This window comes from Ranitomeya imitator, chromosome 3 (assembly GCF_032444005.1).
Source record: "Ranitomeya imitator isolate aRanImi1 chromosome 3, aRanImi1.pri, whole genome shotgun sequence".
In the NCBI taxonomy this organism is placed as follows: Eukaryota; Metazoa; Chordata; class Amphibia; order Anura; family Dendrobatidae; genus Ranitomeya; species Ranitomeya imitator.
The window spans coordinates 737,971,297-737,994,469 of record NC_091284.1 but is presented as its reverse complement, the minus strand read 5'-3'; the positions used below and the strand labels follow the sequence as shown (position 1 = coordinate 737,994,469).

At 45.6% G+C, this 23,173-nt stretch overlaps 2 protein-coding genes across 2 annotated transcripts; one reads left to right on the top strand and one right to left on the bottom strand.

The window, feature by feature from the left end:
* The first annotated feature begins 8,905 nt into the window (after window positions 1–8,905).
* LOC138671017 (uncharacterized) lies at window positions 8,906–10,305 on the top strand. The gene is made up of 2 exons (XM_069758858.1): window positions 8,906–9,035; window positions 9,173–10,305. Exons 1-2 carry the CDS (start codon window positions 8,920–8,922, stop codon window positions 10,056–10,058), a joined length of 1,002 nt encoding a protein of 333 aa, XP_069614959.1. The 5' UTR covers window positions 8,906–8,919; the 3' UTR covers window positions 10,059–10,305.
* A 1,010-nt stretch (window positions 10,306–11,315) lies between these two features.
* Window positions 11,316–15,733, bottom strand: LOC138671016 (uncharacterized). The gene is made up of 5 exons (XM_069758857.1): window positions 14,035–15,733; window positions 13,888–13,953; window positions 13,540–13,735; window positions 13,225–13,384; window positions 11,316–12,330 (listed from the first exon to the last, which is right to left on the bottom strand). Exons 1-5 carry the CDS (start codon window positions 14,077–14,079, stop codon window positions 11,343–11,345), a joined length of 1,455 nt encoding a protein of 484 aa, XP_069614958.1. The 5' UTR covers window positions 14,080–15,733; the 3' UTR covers window positions 11,316–11,342.
* Window positions 15,734–23,173: the final 7,440 nt, after the last annotated feature.

Sequence of the window (23,173 nt, the reverse complement as noted above, 5' to 3'; positions counted from 1 at the left end):
GTTGCAGCGAGTCCTCTACTGCCCTGAGTTGGGAGGGATGGTGGCCGACGCATGTCGGCAGTGCCGAATTTGTGGGCTCAACAAAAGCCCTGAGCAGCGGGCTCCCACACAGTCTATTAAGACTTCAGCTCCACTGGAGCTACTCATGATTGACTACGTGTTGATAAGGTACTCTACGTCAGGGTACTCCTATTGCCTGGTGATGACAGATCACTTTACCAAGTATGCTGTAGCGGTGCCGACAAGAGATCAGACGGCCAAGTCGGCGGCTGAGGCAGTGTGCCGACATTTCTTCCAAGTGTTCGGGTGTCCGCAGAGAATACATTCAGATCAAGGGGCCTGCTTTCAGGGGACGCTGATGAAAGAGTTGCACCAGCTCTATGGTATCGAGCAGTCGAGAACAACGCCTTACCACCCTCAGGGTAACGGGGCGTGTGAGCGTTTTAATCGGACCCTGTTGCAAATGTTGAGGTCCTTAGAGAGTCAGCAACAGACATGCTGGCCTGAGTATCTCCCCGAATTGATGTGGGCTTACAATAACAGGGTGCACAGTACTACTGGTTACTCACCACACATGTTGATGTTTGGTAGACCTGGCCGAGACATTGAGGATTTGAACATGCCAGATCCCTCCTCCGCCCCCCTTCGGACTGCATCCGAGTGGGTACGAGAGCATCGGCGGCGGTTGAGGGTGGTGCATCAGGTGGTGGGCGACCGCCTTCGACAGGTGGTCCATAAGGACACGCGACCTGTACAAACAGAGCTGTTCTCTCCGGGGGACAGAGTGTTGGTGAGGACAAAACGACGGTCAGGAAAGCTGAGTGACCGATGGGAGGCGATACCGTATCTGATAAAAAAACAGGTGAACCCTGAGATTCCAGTGTACGAGGTCAAACCGGTGGGGACAGGGGGGCCAACCCGTAATTTGCATCGTAACATGTTACAACGGTGCTGGTTTGAAGATTCGGCGCCTACTCCCCTAGAGCCAGAGGCCATGTTCCAAGGGGCGGAAGCTCTGAATGATCTTGAGTTTGATGGTGTGTTTACTCCTGCGCCTGCTTATTTGCCCCCTGTGACCGATCTGGCCTCGGGTGATGAGAATGTTGGGGATATGGAGGATGTTGTTGAGGAGAGTGCATCAGGTCAACTGCTTGGTCCTGACGCTGTATCACAGGACATCGAGCCGCAGGAGGAGACAACTCCACTTACGGCCACTAACACGACCACGGAAGAGACTCTAGCTCCCTCTAAGGTCGCACCTGTTGATGTAGGACTCAGGAGAACTACACGATCTACGGCAGGAATACCGCCTCAGCGATATGCTCAAGATGAATTTGAGTGGGAAGGTATGTCGAGGACGCCAACCTCTAGTGGGGTGGCATGTAAGAGGGTGAACTGTAGTCCCACTGAGAGGGCACTAGGACCCTGTGGTTTTTGCCTGTTGCAGCAGAGGACAGACCTCCCAGAGACAATGTGTGCTGCGGGGTGGGGTCTAGTGTCTCGAGTGTAAAGTGAAAGTGAGAAGTGAGAGCTGAGAGAGAAAAGGCGGGAACAAGAGGAGAAGCTGCTGTGATATCTTAAAGAGAGACTGTGTGGATTTACTGCAAGTGTTTTTGGAGGAAAAGAAGCTTTTGAGAGACTTTTTGTTGCTAACGTTCCCCTGGAGAAGAGCTAACCTTTTGTTTAACTCTGTGAGAGACTTGTGTTGCTAACGTTTCCTGGAGAGGAGTTAACCCTTTATCTAAGTAAAGACGGAAACTTTGCTAAGAACCCAGTACGTATTTGGAAGTCTGTGGATTCCCTGTGCATTGAGTGGAGGAACAAGTCTGGACAGACTGCTGATACAGAGACGGACGGATTGTCGTGGAAGCATTCCTAGGAGCTACAGAAGCAGAGACTACATTGTGAGACCACTAACTAAGTCCCCGGCGTTTGGGCTCGGCATCGGCCGACAAGACAAGAGGAGTTTGCTGTAACTTATTGGCGCTGAAAATATGAACTGGCTGCAGCCTGTGCGGATTCCTGCCTGAGAGGAAATCCATCTCAGGATACGGTACCATAGTTATAGATACCCGGGTATCTCTGCTCAGAGTGTTAAATTGTTACTTTAGAGGTGTATCTTATATTAGAGTTGTGTAAGTTATACTCAATGTGCCATTCCAGGGGCTCCCTTAATAACACTACATTCAATTTACACTTGTTCCTGTTTTTAGTTGCCTGTTAGGTAAATTTCTTACTAGTCTGTTGTAGTATACAGTTCTCAGGAGACCTTGGAGTGGCACAGTGATTTCAGCTGCTGCTGAATTAGTGTATCTTTGGGGTGCATCTGCCTTAATATTCTCCATATTACCTTGATTAATTTGCCTTTGAGTAAATACCGTTGGAGATTTCTGCCTTGGTCTTGGTTTGTGACTCACTGGATCTTATTCGGACCTCTGGTCATTACACTGGCCTAACACAGCCCACGCAGTATATATTTTTCAACAGCAGAAAAAAAAAAAAAAAAAGGCAGCAACACTTACCTGCCCAGATCTTAGAACAAATGCACTGCAGGGTGCAACCAGCACATAAAGCAAGATGTTAGCAACACAGGTGCAAAATACCAGATCAACAGCCACTCTCCACATACCCACTCCTGGAGGGGGTGACTGCCCAGTATACAATTGCACAATAAAGGCCCACATAGGGCGTTGTTCACACAATGGTACTGCACAGTGTCTGGTTCACAGCCTATTAGTCATGCCCCTACTTTTCGGTTAGGCGGGCTGGCCAGTACACTCTCAATGCATCCCAGTGCGAACACCCCTCATGCGAGACTGAACGTTTTTGGGCTTAGCTGCACCCTGAAAAATATAGTGCAAAAAATATTCAAAAATAGTGAGGTGTTGGTTGATGTTTTGGCCAAAATACGCAAGCTCGTAACCCACGCCAAGGGTCACCACGCTTACGAGTCCTACACTAAACTAAATAGCAAAGCCACTAGAGCCACGTAGTATATAACACTGCCCACGCAGTATATAGCAGCCACGCAGTAAATAACACTGCCCACGCAGTATATAGCAGCCACGAAGTATATAACACAGCCCACGCAGTATATAGCAGCCACGCAGTATATAACACTGCCCACGCAGTATATAGCAGCCACGAAGTATATAACACTGCCCACACAGTATATAGCAGCCACGCAGTATATAACACTGCCTAGGTAGTATATAGCACAGCCCACGTAGTATATAACACTGCCCATGTATATAGCAGCCACGCGGCATCTAACACAGCCCACAGAGTATACAGCAGTGTGGGCACCATATCCCTGTTAAAAAAATAATTAACCCCTTCCCGACCCATGACGCCACGTAGGCGTCATGAAAGTCGGTGCCAATCCGACCCATGACGCCTATGTGGCGTCATGGAAAGATCGCGTCCCTGCAGATCGGGTGAAAGGGTTAACTCCCATTTCACCCGATCTGCAGGGACAGGGGGAGTGGTACTTTAGCCCAGGGGGGGTGGCTTCACCCCCACGTGGCTACGATCGCTCTGATGTTGAAAGTGAAACTGCCAATCAGAGCGATTTGTAATATTTCACCTATTATAACTGGTGAAATATTACAATCCAGCCATGGCCGATGCTGCAATATCATCGGCCATGGCTGGAAACACTAATGTGCCCCCACCCCACCCCACCGATCGCCCCCCCAGCCCTCCGATCTGTCCGGTACACTGCTCCGGCTCCCCTCCGTCCTGTGCTCCGCTCCCCCCGTGCTCTTGTCCGCTCCCCCCGTGCTCCAATCACCCTCCCTTTGCTCCAATCACCCCCCCTGCACTCCGATCCACCCCCCCGTGCTCCGTTCCACCCCCCATGCTCCGTTCCACCCCCCCGTGCTCCGTTCCACCCCCCCGTGCTCCGTTCCACCCCCCGTGCTCCGTTCCACCCCTCCCGCGCTCCGATCCACCCCCCCATGCTCCGATCCCCCCCCGTGCTCCCCACCACCCCATCATACTTACCGATCCTGCCGGGGTCCGTCCGTCTTCTCCCTGGGCGCCGCCATCTTCCAAAATGGCGGGCGCATGCGCAGTGCGCCCGCCGAATCTGCCGGCCGGTTCCAAAGTGCATTTTGATCACTGAGATATAATCTATCTCAGTGATCAAAATAAAAAAAATAATAAATGACCGCCCCCCCCCCCCTTTGTCACCCCCATAGGTAGGGACAATAAAAAAATAAAGATTTTTTTTCCCCACTAATGTTAGAATAGGGTTAGGGCTAGGGTTAGGGTTAGGGGTAGGGTTAGGGATAGGGTTAGGGGTAGGGTTAGGGGTAGGGTTAGGGGTAGGGCTAGGGTTAGGGCTAGGGTTAGGGCTAGGGTTTCGGTATGTGCACACGTATTCTGGTCCTCTGCGGATTTTTCCGCTGCGGATTTGATAAATCCGCAGTGCTAAACCGCTGCGGATTTATGGCGGATTTACCGCGTTTTTTCTGCGCATTTCACTGCGGTTTTACAACTGCGATTTTCTATTTGAGCAGTTGTAAAACTGCTGCGGAATCCGCACAAAGAAGTGAGATGCTGCGGAATGTAAACCGCTGCGTTTCCGTGCACTTTTTCCGCAGCATGTGTACAGCGATTTTTGTTTCCCATAGGTTTACATTGAACTGCAAACTCATGGGAAACTGCTGCGGATCCGCAGCGTTTTCCGCAGCGTGTGTACATACCTTTAGAATTAGGCTATGTGCACACTGTGCGGATTTGGCTGCGGATCCGCAGCGGATTGGCCGCTGCGGATTCGCAGCAGTGTTCCATCAGGTTTACAGTACCATGTAAACCTATGGAAAACCAAATCCGCTGTGCCCATGGTGCGGAAAAGGAAAATACCGCGCGGAAACGCTGCGTTGTATTTTCCGCAGCATGTCAATTCTTTGTGCGGATTCCGCAGCGTTTTACACCTGTTCCTCAATAGGAATCCGCAGGTGAAATCCGCACAAAAAAACACTGGAAATCCGTGGAAAATCCGCAGGTAAAACGCAGTGCCTTTTACCCGCGGATTTTTCAAAAATGATGCTGAAAAATCTCACACGAATCCGCAACGTGGGCACATAGCCTTAGGGTTAGGGTTGGAATTAGGGTTGTGGTTAGGGTTGTGATTAGGGTTATGGCTACAGTTGGGATTAGGGTTAGGGGTGTGTTGGGGTTAGTGTTGGAGGTAGAATTGAGGGGTTACCACTGTTTAGGCACATCAGGGGTCTCCAAACGCAACATGGCGCCACCATTGATTCCAGCCAATCTTGTATTCAAAAAGTCAAATGGTGCTCCCTCAATTCCGAGCCCCGACGTGTGCCCAAACAGTGGTTTACCCCCACATATGGGGTACCAGCATACTCAGGATAAACTGCGCAACAATTACTGGGGTCCAATTTCTCCTGTTACCCTTGTGAAAATAAAAAAATGCTTGCTAAAACATCATTTTTGAGGAAAGAAAAATGATTTTTTATTTTCACAGCTCTGCGTTGTAAACGTCTGTGAAGCACTTGGGGGTTCAAAGTGCTCACCACATATCTACATAAGTTCCTTGGGGGGTCTAGTTTCTAAAATGGGGTCACTTGTGGGGGGTTTCTACTGTTTAGGCACACCAGGGGCTCTGCAAACGCAATGTGACGCCCGCAGACCATTCCATCAAAGTCTGCATTTCAAAAGTCACTACTTCCCTTCTGAGCCCCGACGTGTGCCCAAACAGTGGTTTACCTCCACACATGGGGTATCAGCGTACTCAGGAGAAACTGGACAACAACTTTTGGGGTCCAATTTCTCCTGTAACCCTTGGGAAAATAAAAAATTCTGGGCTAAATAATTATTTTTGAGGAAAGAAAACGTATTTATTATTTTCACGGCTCTGCATTATAAACTTCTATGAAGCACTTGGGGGTTCAAAGTGCTCACCACACATCTAGATAAGTTCCTTTCGGGGTCTAGTTTCCAAAATGGGGTCACTTGTGGGGGGTTTCTACTGTTAACGCAACGTGACGCCCACAGAGCATTCCATCAAAGTCTGCATTTCAAAACGTCACTACTTAAATTCCGAGCCCCGGCATGTGCCCAAACAGTAGTTTACCCCCACATATGGGGTATCACCGTACTCAGGAGAAACTGGACAAAAAATATTGAGGTCAAATTTCTCCTGTTACCCTTGGGAAAATTAAAAAATTCTGGGCTAAATAATTATTTTTGAGGAAAGAAAACGTATTTATTATTTTCACGGCTCTGCATTATAAACTTCTGTGAAGCACTTGGGGGTTCAAAGTGCTCACCACACATCTAGATAAGTTCCTTTCGGGGTCTAGTTTCCAAAATGGGGTCACTTGTGGGGGGTTTCTACTGTTAAGCCACATCAGGGGCTCTGCAAACGCAACGTGACGCCCACAGAGCATTCCATCAAAGTCTGCATTTCAAAATGTCACTACTTCACTTCCGAGCCCCGGCATGTGCCCAAACAGTGGTTTACCCCCACATATGGGGTATCAGCGTACTCAGGAGAAACTGGACAACAACTTTTGGGGTCAAATTTCTCCTGTTACCCTTGGGAAAATAAAAAATTGCAGGCTAAAAGATCATTTTTGAGAAAATATATTTTTTTTTATTTTCATGGCTCTGCGTTATAAACTTCTGTGAAGCACTTGGGGGTTCAAAGTCCTCACCACACATCTAGATTAGTTCCTTTGGGGGTCTAGTTTCCACAATGGGGTCATTTCTGGGGGATCTCCAATGTTTAGGCACACAGGGGCTCTCCAAACGTGACATGGTGTCCGCTAATGATTGGAGCTAATTTTCCATTTAAAAAGCCAAATGGTGTGCCTTCCCTTCCGAGCCCTGCCGTGCGCCCAAACAGTGGTTTACCCCCACATATGGGGTATCAGCGTACTCAGGACAAACTGGACAACATTTGGGGTCCAATTTCCATTTGTTTAGGCACACAGGGGCTCTCCAAACGCGACATGGTGTCTGCTAACAATTGGAGCTAATTTTCCATTCAAAAAGTCAAATGGCGCGCCTTCCCTTCCGAGCCCTGCCGAGTGCCCAAACAGTGGTTTACCCCCACATATGAGGTATCGGCGTACTCGGGAGAAATTGCCCAACAAATTTTATGATCCATTTTATCCTATTGCCCATGTGAAAATGAAAAAATTGAGGCGAAAAGAATTTTTTTGTGAAAAAAAAGTACTTTTTCATTTTTACAGATCAATTTGTGAAGCACCTGAGGGTTTAAAGTGCTCACTAGGCATCTAGATAAGTTCCTTGGGGGGTCTAGTTTCCAAAATGGGGTCACTTGTGGAGCTCCAATGTTTAGGCACACAGGGGCTCTCCAAACGCGACATGGTGTCCGCTAAAGAGTGGAGTCAATTTTTCATTCAAAAAGTCAAATGGCGCTCCTTCCCTTCCAAGCCCTGCCATGCGCCCAAACAGTGGTTTACCCCCACATATGAGGTATCAGCGTACTCAGGACAAATTGGACAACAACTTTCGTGGTTCAGTTTCTCCTTTTACCATTGGGAAAATAAAAAAATTGTTGCTAAAAGATAATTTTTGTGACTAAAAAGTTAAATGTTCATTTTTTCCTTCCATGTTGCTTCTGCTGCTGTGAAGCACCTGAAGGGTTAATAAACTTCTTGAATGTGGTTTTGAGTACCTTGAGGGGTGCAGTTTTTAGAATGGTGTCACTTTTGGGTATTTTCAGCCATATAGACCCCTCAAACTGACTTCAAATGTGAGGTGGTCCCTAAAAAAAATGGTTTTGTAAATTTCGTTGTAAAAATGAGAAATCGCTGGTCAAATTTTAACCCTTATAACTTCCTAGCAAAAAAAAAATGTTGTTTCCAAAATTGTGCTGATGTAAAGTATACATGTGGGAAATGTTATTTATTAACTATTTTGTAACATAACTCTCTGGTTTAACAGAATAAAAATTCAAAATGTGAAAATTGCGAAATTTTCAAAATTTTCGCCAAATTTCCGTTTTTATCACAAATAAACGCAGAATTTATTGACCTAAATTTACCACTAACATGAAGCCCAATATGTCATGAAAAAACAATCTCAGAACCGCTAGGATCCGTTGAAGCGTTCCTGAGTTATTACCTCATAAAGGGACACTGGTCAGAATTGCAAAAAACGGCAAGGTCTTTAAGGTCAAAATAGGCTGGGTCATGAAGGGGTTAAAATAAAAAATAGTTATATACTCACCCCCTGGGATCCATCGAAGCTCCGGCGATACGCGCACGGCTGCCGCAATCTTCCGTTCCCAGGATGCATTGCGAAATTACCCAGATGACTTAGCAGTCTCGCGAGACCGCTAAGGCTACGTTCACATTCGCGTCTTTGAACGCTGCGTCGTCGACGCAACGCACGACGCACAAAAGACGCATTTAAAACGCAGACTTTTGCGATGCAAGCGTTCAACGCATGCGTCGTGAAACGCAGCGTGAAAACTGCATTTTGTTTAAAAACGCAGCGTTTTCAGACGCATTAGTTTTCCTAAAGTGATGTCATTGTTTAACAATTGCAAATAAAAAAAGGCCACAATTACTGTCTAGACACTAGATAAAGACCACCAATGGCTAGAAGAGGGTGGGTGTAAGGTAATTGGGTATATATACACTGGCAGAGATGAATTCCTCAAATTTTTCTTGTGTTTCCAGCATCATGATGGAGCGTCCCATGGAGAGTATCTACATGAATATGGAGTTGGATTTTGCCTTGGCTAATGCTTATGCTATTGCCTATTACGAGCAAAGGAAAAGGGATAAATGGAGAAGGAGTCATCGGCGCTTTTGGCTACACCCTATCATTGAAGTCCAGGAGAGCCGTGGAGCCTACCATTTCTTGTTTGGCGAGCTAAATGGCAACCTGGAAAAATATTTTGAGTATACCAGGATGTCTCAAGACAGCTTCCGCTATCTGCTGTGTCTGGTGGAAGGAGCCATTACCAGGCAGGACACACAGCTCCGGAGATCAATTTCTGCTGAGGAACGGCTGTTGGTGACTCTACGGTACGTATGTAGCTCTGAACGACTGTGATATGTTCTTCCCTTTTTTTTTAAATTTTGTTTGGGGTTGGGTATGGTAAATATATTTTTTATTAATACAATGTACTTTAATTTAATTTCTTTATTTTTCCTCTTGGCAGTTTCCTGGCTATCGGAGAGACCTTAAGATCCTTGCTTTTCCAATTTAGGATTGGAGTCTCCACACTTTCGGGAATTATTGCCGACACATGCCGCGCTTTGTGGGACAATCTCCGGGATGAATTTTTACCCCTCCCTACTACAGAAATATGGGAGGCCAACGCCAAGATATTTGAACAAGTGTGTTCTTTCCCTAACTGTATTGGAGCTATGGATGGGAAGCACATTAGGATTATAAAGCCAGCAAGAAGTGGATCTCTTTTTTTCAACTACAAAAAATATTTTTCCACCATGCTCATGGCAATTGCAAGTGCGGACTGCAGGTTTCTGGCTGTGGACATTGGAGCATTTGGCCGTGCAAATGACTCACGTACATTTAAGGACTCTGATATGGGCCAAAGGTTGTATGGGAACAATTTTAATTTCCCCCAGCCACGACCTCTTCCCAACACCGAAGGCCCGGCAATGCCATTTGTTGTGGTTGGGGATGAGGCATTTCAAATGTGTGCCAACCTATTGAAACCGTACTCTAGTCGGGGCTTGGACCACACCAAAAGTATTTTTAATTACAGACTGTCCAGGGCCAGAAGAACAGTGGAGTGCGCCTTTGGCATCCTGGTCTCCAAATGGCGTATTTTAGGATCCGCCATTAATCTGAAAATTGAGACAGTGGATGAGGTGGTGAAGGCTTGTGTGGTTCTCCACAATTATATTATGGCCAAAGAGAGACTGAACGTGGAACTCGATGAACCCATACCAAACCCATTGCCCGATTACCAAGATCACCCTTTGAGAACAACTGTGGAAATAGCGCAGATGAGGGATCGATTTGCTTCCTATTTTGTATCTGATGTTGGCCGTGTGTCATGGCAAGATACAATGGTGTAGTGCTTATGTTTTTTACTCTGATACTTGATTCAGCTTTTAAATGTAAAATTAATACCTTTATAGTGCAAAAATTAATATGTATAATGCTAAAGATTGCTACACTATTATGTCCAATAAAGGTCACCAGTAAAGGTGCCTAATAATGTAATGTTATTTTAAATTTGCCAGCTACCTATATGTTAATAATTTTTTCATTTTGACTAAATTTACTTTAATGTGCCCTTATTAAAACTTGCTATCCTTTTTTTAAAAAGTTGTGTTTAATAAACAATTTTTTTACAATTCATAAAACTCCATTTGCCAACCAACTGCTGTCGCCGAAAATGTTCAGAGGTGATCAACAGCTCCCATATTGACTCAGCCAAAACACCACACTTTTGTTGACATGGCCGTGTGTTCGATAGTTGAGCGAACTTCATCGGCTCCCTCCTTGGCAAACTGTCAAGCTTCCAGACTAGTTGCCTAGGGGAACACGGCTTCATTGAGTGCAGTGGCTAATCAACAATTTTCACCCACCGCAGCAGCATGTGTGGCGGGAGTGTGACAGGCACTACTCATGCATGGCGAGGCCAACAAATAGGCTACGGTTGTTCATGTTTTGTGCCAGTCACACATCCTTGAAACATGCGGCAGCGGTGACGGAAAAAAGCAGATCAACCACACAAATGGAGCCGGGTCCATATGCAAGTAGTTGAAAAGTGGGTCTCTGATAACCCGCTGTCATTGCTTGATCGGCGTGTGTGACGCCGATCCAGCAATGTGTTTGTAACCAGGGTAAAGATCGGGTTACTAAGCGCAGTGCCGCGCTAGTAAAGTAACCCGATATTTACCCTGGTTACCCGGGTGATGCAGGGGGATTTCGGCATCATTGAAGACAGTTTCAACAATGCCGAAGTCTTTACCCTGATCGTTGGCCGCTGGAGAGAGCTGTCAGTGTAGCTCCCCAGCAACCACACAACGACTTACCAACGATCACGGCCAGGTTGTATCGCTGGTCTTGATCGTTGTTAAGTTGTTTTAGTTACCTTTCTTGTATGTAGACAATCTATGTCATATTTGTGTTTGTAAACACCTCATAGAACAATGAGAGACACCCAAAAAACTATACTTAAAAATGGAAAAAATAGTGTCTGACATTGCATATATGAGGTGTATAAAACACAAAATGTGTGTAGACGTCGCACGGTGTGAGCTGCCGATACTATAGTTACCAATAAAAACAAAAATTGATTACAAAAAAACAATTTTATTTGGGGGAAACAGAAAGAAAAGGGGGTAATAAAATTAGGGGCTATCTACTGTTGCAACTAATGGGGATTGGTAACTCCTTGCTTCGGAATGGCGAGAGGAGGAAGCAGAGGCTATTGAGGAGCCATAGTCCAGTAGACTTGAGGGCAAGTCCAAGGCATCATCATCATACTGCGGGGAAGATACTGCAACCACTGTAGGGGAGGGAGGAGGGAAAACCAGTCTGCTGGATCGTGACTGGCTCTGGCTGCTCCTGCTGCGGCTAGACCCTTGCCGCGTTGTAGGTGTCTGTGTTGGAGCAGCCAGAGCCGCAGAAGCTGTTCTCCTTCTCTTCTTCCTCCTTCTCACTTCTCCCGCGGCGGCTTCCCCAGCAGGACGGGTACGGGAGGTTGAAGGCCTAGCAGGAGCAGGACTCGGCAGATCGTTGTGGTAGTGTCTGTGGTGGCGTCCCTCGGCACGCGGACCTCGGTGGAGTGGCTGGAGTGGCTGTGCAGCAGGAGTCGGAGTCATGGTAGCCAGCGATGGCACTACGGGCAGTGCAGTTGCTGACTGCATGATCCGAGCCTGCTGCAGAGCACTCACGTATGCATTGTTGCAGGCCTGCATCACCGAAATCTGGAGTTCCGGCGCAAGGTGTTCCACCATGCCCTTCGCAATGAAACTAAAAAAATGTTTTGCCGGCCTCGAGAGCTCGGATTCCATTGAATCAAGGCGCCGGTCGATAGTGGCCAGACCTGTCTCCATTCTACCTCCCAGCACCTTGAAACAAGTCTGGAATACCATGCCCAAATGAAAATACTCGGGCATTAGCGGCCTGTCCAAGGCCCGCTGACGCTGGCGTGAATAGCCAAAGGAAGGAGCGACAGAGGCCTCGGTCAGGGAAACACCAGATGGACCGGCTGCCGGTTCTCCAGAAAGTAGTGCAAGCCTGCTCTCGCTGTGGGATGGCTGTGACGGGTCAGATGGCGATTCTTGAAGGCCCGCTCCAGAGGGCCGATCAGGTACGAGGGTGCTGCTGTGTGTTCTGTGAAAATAAAATGAAATCATTAGTGTGGAAAAAATAACATCACATAAGCCAACTCCTGTAATAGAATAAAGTTAACATTGCATTACACAACAATAGATTGCAATCCTCTGTCTCTCTATCTGTCTGTCCTTCAATCATTTGCTGATTGTTATTGCCAGCTGCTGACGAGACCAATCAGCGAAGGGCCTAGTGCAGAAGAAAATGAGCGCTCCTTCCCGCTGCCAATGCCTTTTCGCCCGCACAATCAACACTGTCATCGCCGAACACACGGCTGGCGTTTAAATAAAAAAAAAAAAAAAAAAAATTGGTCTCAAACTTTTTAGTATTGACTAAAGACGCTGCCTATGCCGCATCAATATTAAACAATTTACAGTTACTAATTTGATCTGGAAAAAAAAATGCTATGCTTGCCCGATAGTTGCGTTTCAGACAACTGCCATTCTTTACACTGATCACAGGACCTGCCATGACGTCACACCAATGTGATCGAGACGTCATCGCAATTCCTGCTATCAGACCTACCCTGGCTCGGAACGGAACATGTCATGGACTACAAGGACTCACGCGGTTAACTAAAAAAAAAAAAAACAATGGATGTGCAATATACCATGCCACTAGGGAAAAAGTAACGTGGATGGCCAATACACTACGTGTACTACGTGGATGGCCAATACACTATGTGGCTGGGCAATATACTATGAGGATACGTGGCTAGGACATGTACTATTTGCCTGCACAATAAACTTTGTGGCCTGGCAATATACTAGGTGGGTGCGCAATGTTATACATTGGTGGGCAATGTACGATGTGGATGTGGAAGATGCTATGTGCCTGTGCAATATGGTATGTGGGCATGCATATTGTGCAGTACACGATGCGTTAAATACTTACTGTCGGCGGGCAAGGATCGGTCTCATGAACAGCAACGCCCTACTGTACTTGTAGTGAATGGACCTTCCCGTAGCAGCACCACTTCGAACCTTCTCCTCTTGACGTAGGACCTTATTTAAACGGTCCTTAATGGATCGCCATCTGGTCTTCAACTTTTTGACTGTGAATGCAAAACCAAAAAAAATGGTTAGATATTTCACACTTCCATATGATAACACAACCGTGTGCGATGCAAAGTTGAAGGCGTTGATTGCATCACACACGGTTGTGTTATCCTGGCCAGATGGGTCTGATCGGAGTTTAACAAATACTTACCAAAGTTTGATTTTTCCGTAGTGGAAGCGCTGTCAAAGCCATCCCACAGCGTTTTTGCCACCTCTACCCACATCCGCCTCAAGACGACCTGGTCCGGGTGACGGGGGTCACGGCTGTCCCACAACGGGCCAAGCTCCTGTATGCTGGAGATTAGGAGGTCCACGATTATACTCGACTTGCTGGCCTGTTGTGAAACCTAGAATAATAGAAAAACATAAAGGATATGAAAATTTGAAAAAAATTACATCAGCCACCACCACCCAACACCCTCCCCTCCCCCCCTCCTCCGGGAAGAAAAGGAATTAAAAATAATGGAAAAAAAAACCTTTTTTTTTCAAGAACACGTACTTGCCGTCTTGCCGCCACAGCTTGTCGCTGCTCCTGCTGTGTCCCTTCCTCCTCACTTGCAGAAGCCTATAAAAATAGATTAAAAAAAAGTTAGTGCCAAGTCTGCAAATTACAGCGAATAATAAGCATCTGTACATAATTACTCACTGAACTCCCCTGCGCTGAGTGGCTGGATGGTGAGTCCGTCGCCATTCTTGCAATAAAAAATTCTGTAAGGAAAAATTTAAACAAATATTACATTATTACAAAACACAGCCACATACAAGAAAATAGAAAAGAAAAAAAACAAAAAACATCATAACATTACTACCACAACGGACTGTTAACTCATAGGACAATGCAAACTCAACAATCGCTGATCATACCACAACACCATACATTGTAATAAAATTCAATAGCAGATACGACACAATCCAGAGTATAGCAAAAGGGGTCATCCAGAATATACAAAAATAAATAAAAATTCAACTACAAGAGCCCCCTATCTACAAATCCCCCCCAAAAAAACACATAAACCTTTATTGTGTACACAAAAAAATATATATATACAAAGGCCCAAAAAATAGCAAACTAGTCTAAAACGCCATACTTTACAATTAAATACAGCAAGACATGAGCCAAGAAAACGCCATATGGTTACCCCCAGAAATAGAAACAAGAATAAACACATACACCAGAAATATACAATAAAATACTTAGAAAAAAAAAAGGAACAACCGCATGACAACAGAACAACCCAAAATGCAAACCAATCCAAAAAAAAGCAAGGCCGGAGACAAGAAACGCCATCATATAAAACGCCAGAAATACATAAAAATAACAAATTTTCACTAAAAACCCACATTGGCATGACTGTACAAAAGCACAGACCAAACATTGCACAAATTGCATTCAAAAATCAAGAAATAAAACACAGAAAAAAATGCAATGAAAAAGTATTATACTAACAGGTTTTGAAAACAGATCCTCACTGGTGTCTCAGGTGTCTGATGTGTCCTTGTGTCCTAATGGCAATTGAAAAACAATGCCAGCCCCTTTTCTTTAGGCCAGTTTCACACGTCAGTGTCTCCAGCACGTGAGGTGACAGTTTCCTCACTTACCGGAGCCACTGACACACGTAGACACTTAAAAATCAATGCATCTTTTCAGATGTCATTGATTTTTTGCGGACCGTGTCTCCGTGTGCCAAACACGGAGACATGTCAGTGTTCGTGGGAGCGCACGGATTACACGGACCCATTAAAGTCAAAGGGTCCGTGTAAAACACGTACCGCACACGGACATTGTCCGTGTGCAGTCCGTGTGCCGTGCAAGAGACAGCGCTACATTAAGCGCTGTCCCCCCCACTAGTGCTGAAGCCGCGATTCATATGTTCCCTACAGCACCATTTGCTGCAGGGAAGATATGAATATTAGTGTTTAAAATGCAGATCCAGCTTCTCCTGTATGTGTTCACGTGGGGCCGCCGATTACAATCATGAATATGCGGCTCCACCTCCCAAAGGGGTTGAGCCGCATATTCAGTACTGTAAAGGAGCGGCCCCACGTGACCGCATACAGGAGATGATGCGGCCAGAAGAGGACGCTGCGGCGAGGGATCCGGAAGCTAGGTGAGTATTTTAATCACGGGGGGGTTTCGCACAGGGGTTTGGGAGGGGGGGGACCTGGATCGCTGCTGCAGGGAACATATGAATGGGGCTTCAGCACGATGCCGGGGACAGCGCTAAACTTTAGCGGTCTCCGGCACGGTGCGTGTGGTACCCAGTGGACACACGTGTGCCACACTGATGTGCCACGTGTGCACACGGATAACTCCAGTACCGTTTTTGTACGGTACTGGAATTATCTGGACGTGTGAAACCGGCCTTATATATATATATATATATATATATATAGATATATATATATATATAGATATATATATATATATATATAGATATATATATATATATATATATATAGGGTCTTTTCAGTGTCTAGACACCGTCTAGACACTTATCCTATTTTTTAATTAAAAGAAAGCATGCGTCGTACAACAACGCAAGTACTTGCGTCTACTGCGTTGCCAATACAATTCAATGGGTTTTGTGACGCATCGACGACGCAAATGCGTTTTTTTTTTTTAATTTGTGACGGCGAAAAAAAACGCAACATGTTGTGTTTGCCGCGCCCTGTCAGGTGCGCCGAACCGACGCATGCGTCGTGAAACGCACCGAAACGCATGAAAACGCACGCCCATGCGTTCCTAATGTTAACCCCTTAGTGACAGAGCCAATTTGGTACTTAATGACCGAGCCAATTTTTGCAATTCTGACCACTGTCACTTTATGAGGTTATAACTCTGGAACGCTTCAACGGATCCCGCTGATTCTGAGATTGTTTTTTCGTGACATATTGTACTTCATGTTAGTGGTAACATTTCTTCGATATTACTTGCGATTATTTATGAAAAAAACGGAAATATGGCGAAAATTTTTAAAATTTTGCAATTTTCAAACTTTGTATTTTTATGCCCTTAAATCAGAGAGAGATGTCACAAAAAATAGTTAATAAATAACATTTCCCACATGTCTACTTTACATCAGCACAATTTTGGAAACAAAATTTTTTTTTGTTAGGGAGTTATAAGAGTTAAAAGTTGACCAGCAATTTCTCATTTTTACAACACCTTTTTTTTTTAGGGGCCACATCACATTTGAAGTCATTTTGAGGGGTCTATATGATAGAAAATAACCAAGTGTGACACCATTCTAAAAACTACACCCCTCAAGGTTCTCAAAACCACATTCAAGAAGTTTATTAACCCTTTACGTGCTTCACAGGAACTGAAACAATGTGGAAGGAAAAAATGAACATTTAACTTTTTTTTGCAAACATTTTAATTCAGAACCATTTTTTTTATTTTCACAAGTGTAAAAACAGAAATGTAACCATAAATTTTGTTGTGCAATTTCTCCTGAATACGCCAATACCCCATATGTGGGGGTAAACCACTGTTAGGGCGCACCGCAGAACTTAGAAGTGAAGGAGCGCCGTTTGACTTTTTCAGTGCAGAATTGGCTGGAATTGAGATTGGACGCCATGTCGTGTTTGGAGAGCCTCTGATGTGCCTAAACAGTGGAAACCCCCCACAAGTGACACCATTTTGTAAACTAGAGCCCTTAAGGAACTTATCTAGATGTGTGGTGAGCACTTTGAACCCCCAAGAGCTTCACAGAAGTTTATAACGTAGAGCCGTGAAAATAAAAAAATCGCATTTTTTCTACAAAAATGATATTTTTTGCCCCCAAATTTTTATTTTCACAAGGGTAACAGGAGAAATTAGACCACAAAAGTTGTAGTGCAATTTCTCCTGAGTACGTCGATACCCAATATGTGGGGGTAAACCACTGTTTGGGCGCACTGCAGAGCTTGGAAGAGAAGAAGTGCCGTATTACTTTTACAATATAGAATTGTCTGGAATTGAGATTGGACGCCATGTCGCATTTGGAGAGCCCCTGATGTGCCTAAACAGTGGAAACCCCCCACAAGTGACCCCATTTTGGAAACTAGACCCCCCATGGAACTTATCTAGATGTGTGGTGAGAATTTTGAATGCCCAAGTGCTTCACAGAAGTTTAGAATGCAGAGTCGTGAAAATAAAAAATATTTTTTTTTTCCACAAAAAATATTTTTTAGCCCCCAAGTTTTTATTTTCGCAAGGGTAACAAGAGAAATCGGACACCAAAGGTTGTTGTCCAATTTGTCCTGAGTAGGCTGGTACCCCATACAGGTCCTTCTCAAAAAATTAGCATATAGTGTTAAATTTCATTATTTACCATAATGTAATGATTACAATTAAACTTTCATATATTATAGATTCATTATCCACCAACTGAAATTTGTCAGGTCTTTTATTGTTTTAATACTGATGATTTTGGCATACAACTCCTGATAACCCAAAAAACCTGTCTCAATAAATTAGCATATCAAGAAAAGGTTCTCTAAACGACCTATTACCCTAATCTTCTGAATCAACTAATTAACTCTAAACACATGCAAAAGATACCTGAGGCTTTTATAAACTCCCTGCCTGGTTCATTACTCAAAACCCCCATCTTGGGTAAGACTAGCGACCTGACAGATGTCAAGAAGGCCATCATTGACACCCTCAAGCAAGAGGGTAAGACCCAGAAAGAAATTTCTCAACAAATAGGCTGTTCCCAGAGTGCTGTATCAAGGCACCTCAATGGTAAGTCTGTTGGAAGGAAACAATGTGGCAGAAAACGCTGTACAACGAGAAGAGGAGACCGGACCCTGAGGAAGATTGTGGAGAAGGACCGATTCCAGACCTTGGGGAACCTGAGGAAGCAGTGGACTGAGTCTGGTGTGGAAACATCCAGAGCCACCGTGCACAGGCGTGTGCAGGAAATGGGCTACAGGTGCCGAATTCCCCAGGTAAAGCCACTTTTGAACCATAAACAGCGGCAGAGGCGCCTGACCTGGGCTACAGAGAAGCAGCACTGGACTGTTGCTAAGTGGTCCCAAGTACTTTTTTCTGATGAAAGCAAATTTTGCATGTCATTCGGAAATCAAGGTGCCAGGGTCTGGAGGAAGACTGGGGAGAAGGAAATGCCAAAATGCCTGAAGTCCAGTGTTAAGTACCCACAGTCAGTGATGGTGTGGGGTGCCATGTCAGCTGCTGGTGTTGGTCCACTGTGTTTCATCAAGGGCAGGGTCAATGCAGCTAGCTATCAGGAGATTTTGGAGCACTTCATGCTTCCATCGGCTGAAATGCTTTATGGAGATGAAGATTTCATTTTTCAGCACGACCTGGCACCTGCTCACAGTGCCAAAACCACTGGTAAATGGTTTACTGACCATGGTATTACTGTGCTCAATTGGCCTGCCAACTCTCCTGACCTGAACCCCATAGAGAATCTGTGGGATATTGTGAAGAGAAAGTTGAGAGACGCAAGACCCAACACTCTGGATGAGCTTAAGGCCACTATTGAAGCATCCTGGGCCTCCATAACATCTCAGCAGTGTCACAGGCTGATTGCCTCCATGCCACGCCGCATTGAAGCAGTCATTTCTGCCAAAGGATTCCCGACCAAGTATTGAGTGCATAACTGAACATTATTATTTGATGGTTTTTTTGTTTGTTATTAAAAAACACTTTTATTTGATTGGATGGGTGAAATATGCTAATTTATTGAGACAGGTTTTTTGGGTTATCAGGAGTTGTATGCCAAAATCATCAGTATTAAAACAATAAAAGACCTGACAAATTTCAGTTGGTGGATAATGAATCTATAATATATGAAAGTTTAATTGTAATCATTACATTATGGTAAATAATGAAATTTAACACTATATGCTAATTTTTTGAGAAGGACCTGTATGTGGGGGTAAACCACTGTTTGGGCGCACGGCAGAGCTTGGAAGGAAGGAGCGCTGTTTTGGAATGCAGACTTTGATAGAATGGTCTGCGGGCGTTATGTTGCGTTTGCAGAGCCCCTGATGTACCTAAACAGTAGAAACCCTCCACAAGTGACCCCATTTTGGAAACTAGACCCCCCAAGGAACTTATCTAGATGTGTGGTGAGAACTTTGAATGCCCAAGTGCTTCACAGAAGTTTAGAATGCAAAGTCGTGAAAATAAAAAAATATTTTTTTTCCACAAAAAAGATTTTGTAGCCCCCAAGTTTTTATTTTCACAAGGGTAACAGGAGAAATTGGACCACAAAAGTTGTTGTCCAATTTATCCCGAGTATGCTGATGCCCCATATGTGGGGGTAAACCACTGTTTGGGCGCACGGCAGAGCTCGGAAGGGAAGGAGCGCCGTTTTGGAATGCAGACTTAGATAGAATGGTCTGTGGGCGTTATGTTGCATTTGCAGAGCCCCTGATGTACCTAAACAGTAGTAACCCCCCACAAGTGACCCCATTTTGGAAACTAGACCCCCAAAGGAACTTATCTAGATGTGTGGTGAGAACTTTGAATGCCCAAGTGCTTCACAGAAGTTTTAAATGCAGAGTCGTGAAAATAAAAAAATATTTTTTTTTCCACAAAAAAGATTTTTTAGCCTCCCAAGTTTTTATTTTCACAAGGGTAACAGGAGAAATTGGACCCCAAAAGTTGTTGTCCAATTCATCCCGAGTATGCTGATGCCCCATATGTGGGGGTAACCCACTGTTTGGGCGCACGGCAGAGCTCAGAAGGGAGGGAGCACCATTTGACTTTTTGAGCGCAAAATTGGCTGTCGTGTTTGGAGACCCCCTGATGTAACTAAACAGTGGAAACCCCCTAATTCTAGCTCCAACCCTAACCCCAACACACCCCTAACCCTAATCCCAACCCAATCCATATCACTAACCCTAACGATAATCACAACCCTTACCCCAAAACAACCCTAATGTCAACCCTAACCATAACCCTAATCAAAACCCTAAATCCAACACAACCCTAATCCTAATCTCAACCCTAACCTCAAACCTAACCCTAATCCCAATACACCCCTAATCACAACCCTAACCCCAAACCTAACCCTAATCCCAAGCGTAACCCTAATGCCAACCCTAACCCTAATACCAACTCTAATCCAAACCCTAATCCCAAATCTAACCCTAACTTTAGCCCCAACCCTAGCCCTAACTTTAGCCCCAACCCTAACCCTAAAGCTACTTTCACACTTGCGTCGTTTGGCATCCGTCGCAATCCGTCGTTTTGGACAAAAAAACGGATCCTCCAAATGTGCCCGCAGGATGCGTTTTTTGCCCATAGACTTGTATTGCCGACGGATCGTGACGGATGGCCACACGTCGCGTCCGTCGTGCACTGGATCAGTTGTGTTTTGGCGGACCGTCGGCACAAAAAACGTTCAATGTAACGTTTTTTTGTATGTCGTGTCCGCCATTTCTGACCGCACATGCGTGGCCGTAACTCCGCCCCCTCCTCCCCAGGACATAGATTGGGCAGCGGATGCGTTGAAAAACTACATCCGTTGCCCACGTTGTGCACAATTTTCACAACGTGCGTCAGTATGTCGGGACGACGCATTGCGACGGCCTCGTACCGACGTAAGTGTGAAAGAACCCTAACCCTGAATTTAGCCCCAACCCTAACCCTAGCCTTAGCCCTAACCCTAATTTTAGCCCCAACTGCTGTTCTCCTGCCGGCCGGCAGATGGAGACAGATGGCGGGCGCACTGCGCATGCGCCCGCCATTTTCTTTTGCCGGCGGCCAGGAGGAGCAGCAGGAGGACCCAGGGACACAGGTGAGTATGGCAGGGTCCCCGAATCCCCCTATTTCTCTGTCCTCTGATGTGCGATCACATCAGAGGACAGAGAATTACACTTTGACTTTTTTTTTTTTTTTTGCGGTTGCCGGTAAACAGTTAATTACCGGCGATCGCAAAACAGATCATGCTCTTTGGGGTCTCGGCTACCCCCGGCAGCCGAGACCCCAAAGATTCTTCCGGGGCCGGCCGGCGGGCGCACTGCGCATGCGCCCGCCATTTTGAAGATGGCGCCCACCGGGAGCCACGAGGAGCACCGGGGGAGATAGGTGAGTATCGGGGGGCTATCTGGGACCCCCTTTCTCTGTCCTCTGATGTGCGATCACATCAAAGGACAGAGAAATTAAAAAGAGATCGCGTTTTTTTTTTTGCGATCGCCGGTAAACGGTTAATTACCTGCGATCGCAAATGCGGGGTCGGTAAAACCCCCCCGAATCATGTTCTCTGGGGTCTCGGCTACCCCCGGCAGCCGAGACCCCGGAGAAAATCCGACTCTGGGGGGCGCTATTCACTTTTTCTTTAAGTACCCTTAGCGGCCACCGTTAAAAGGAGTATCGGCGGTCGCTAAGGGGTTAAAGAAAGGGACGCATGACGCGTACGTTGTTTTGCGGCGTGCGTTCAAAGACGCGAATGTGAACATACCCTAAGTCTTCTAGGTAATTTCGCAATGCATCGCCGGGAACGGAAGATGGCGGCCGGCGCGAGCGGCTCGGCGGGCAACGGAGGGTGAGTATAGCAGGTTTTTTGTTTTTTATTATTTTTAACATTACATCTTTTTACTATTGATGCTGCACAGGCAGCATCAATAGTAAAAAGTTGGGGACACACAGGGTTAATAGCAGCGGTAACGTTACCCGCGGCATAACGCGGTCCGTTACCGCCGGCATTAACCCTGTGTGAGCGGAGACCGGAGGGGAGTATTCGGGCGCCGGGCACTGACTGCGGGGAGTAAGGAGCAGCCATTTTCTTCAGGACTGTGCCCGTCGCTGATTGGTCGTGGCTATTTTGCCGCGACCAATCAGCGACTTGGATTTCCATGACAGACAGAGGCCGTGACCAATGAATATCCGTGACAGAAAGACAGATGGAAGTGACCCTTAGACAGTTATATTGTAGATCAATATACAGCAAAATCTATATAATTATTCATATCTTTTTATGTCTCACAGAACTATACATTACTAGACAAAATATATAAACATATACTATAACCGTGCCAATATAAAAATATATAAAAAGTGACAAAACATCTCTTTCTCTTCTTTATATGGTAGGGACCGCCCCCGGCACATTAACCCCCGACACACTGCGATCAAACATGATCGTAGTGTTCCGGCGGTATAGGGAAGCATCGCGCAGGGAGGGGGCTCCCTGCAGGCTTCCCTGAGACCCCTGCATTGCTCCGAGGGTCTCCTACCTCCTTCCACCCTGCAGCAGGCCCGGATCCAAAATGGCCACGGCATCCGGGTCCTGCAGGGAGGTGGCTTCACAGTGCCTGCTCAGAGCAGGCGCCGGGAAGCCTCCAGGAGTGAACGTCAGATCGCTGATCTGACACAGTGCACAGCAAAGTGTCAGATCAGCGATCTTACACTATAACATGATGCCCCCCCTGGGGCAATGTTATAGTGTAAAAAAAAAAAATATTCACATGTGTAAAAAAAAAAAAAAAATCCTAAAAAAAATAAAATATATATATACATATATTGTTCCTATAAATACATTTCTTTATCTAAATTAAAAAAACAATAAAAGTACACATATTTAATATCGCCGCGTCCGTTACGACCCAACCTATAAAACTGTCCCACTAGTTAACCCCTTCAGTGAACACCGTAAAAAATAAAAAACGAGGCAAAAAACAACACTTTATTATTATACCGCCAAACAAAAAGTGGAATAACACGCGATCAAAAAGACGGATATAAGTAACCATGGTACCGTTGAAAACGTCATCTTGTCCTGCAAAAAATGAGCCACCATACAGCATCATCAGCAAAAAAGTAAAAA

Coding starts and splice junctions, on each gene's coding strand:
- LOC138671016 (XM_069758857.1), bottom strand. CDS start 14,079: ATGGCGACGGACTCACCATCCAGCCACTCAGCGCAGGGGAGTTCA. Junction 13,736..13,887: donor CTGTGGCGGCAAGACGGCAA/GTACGTGTTCTT, acceptor CTATTATTCTAG/GTTTCACAACAGGCCAGCAA. Junction 12,331..13,224: donor CCGATCCTTGCCCGCCGACA/GTAAGTATTTAA, acceptor TTATTTTCACAG/AACACACAGCAGCACCCTCG.
- LOC138671017 (XM_069758858.1), top strand. CDS start 8,920: ATGTCTCAAGACAGCTTCCGCTATCTGCTGTGTCTGGTGGAAGGAGCC. Junction 9,036..9,172: donor CGGCTGTTGGTGACTCTACG/GTACGTATGTAG, acceptor TCCTCTTGGCAG/TTTCCTGGCTATCGGAGAGA.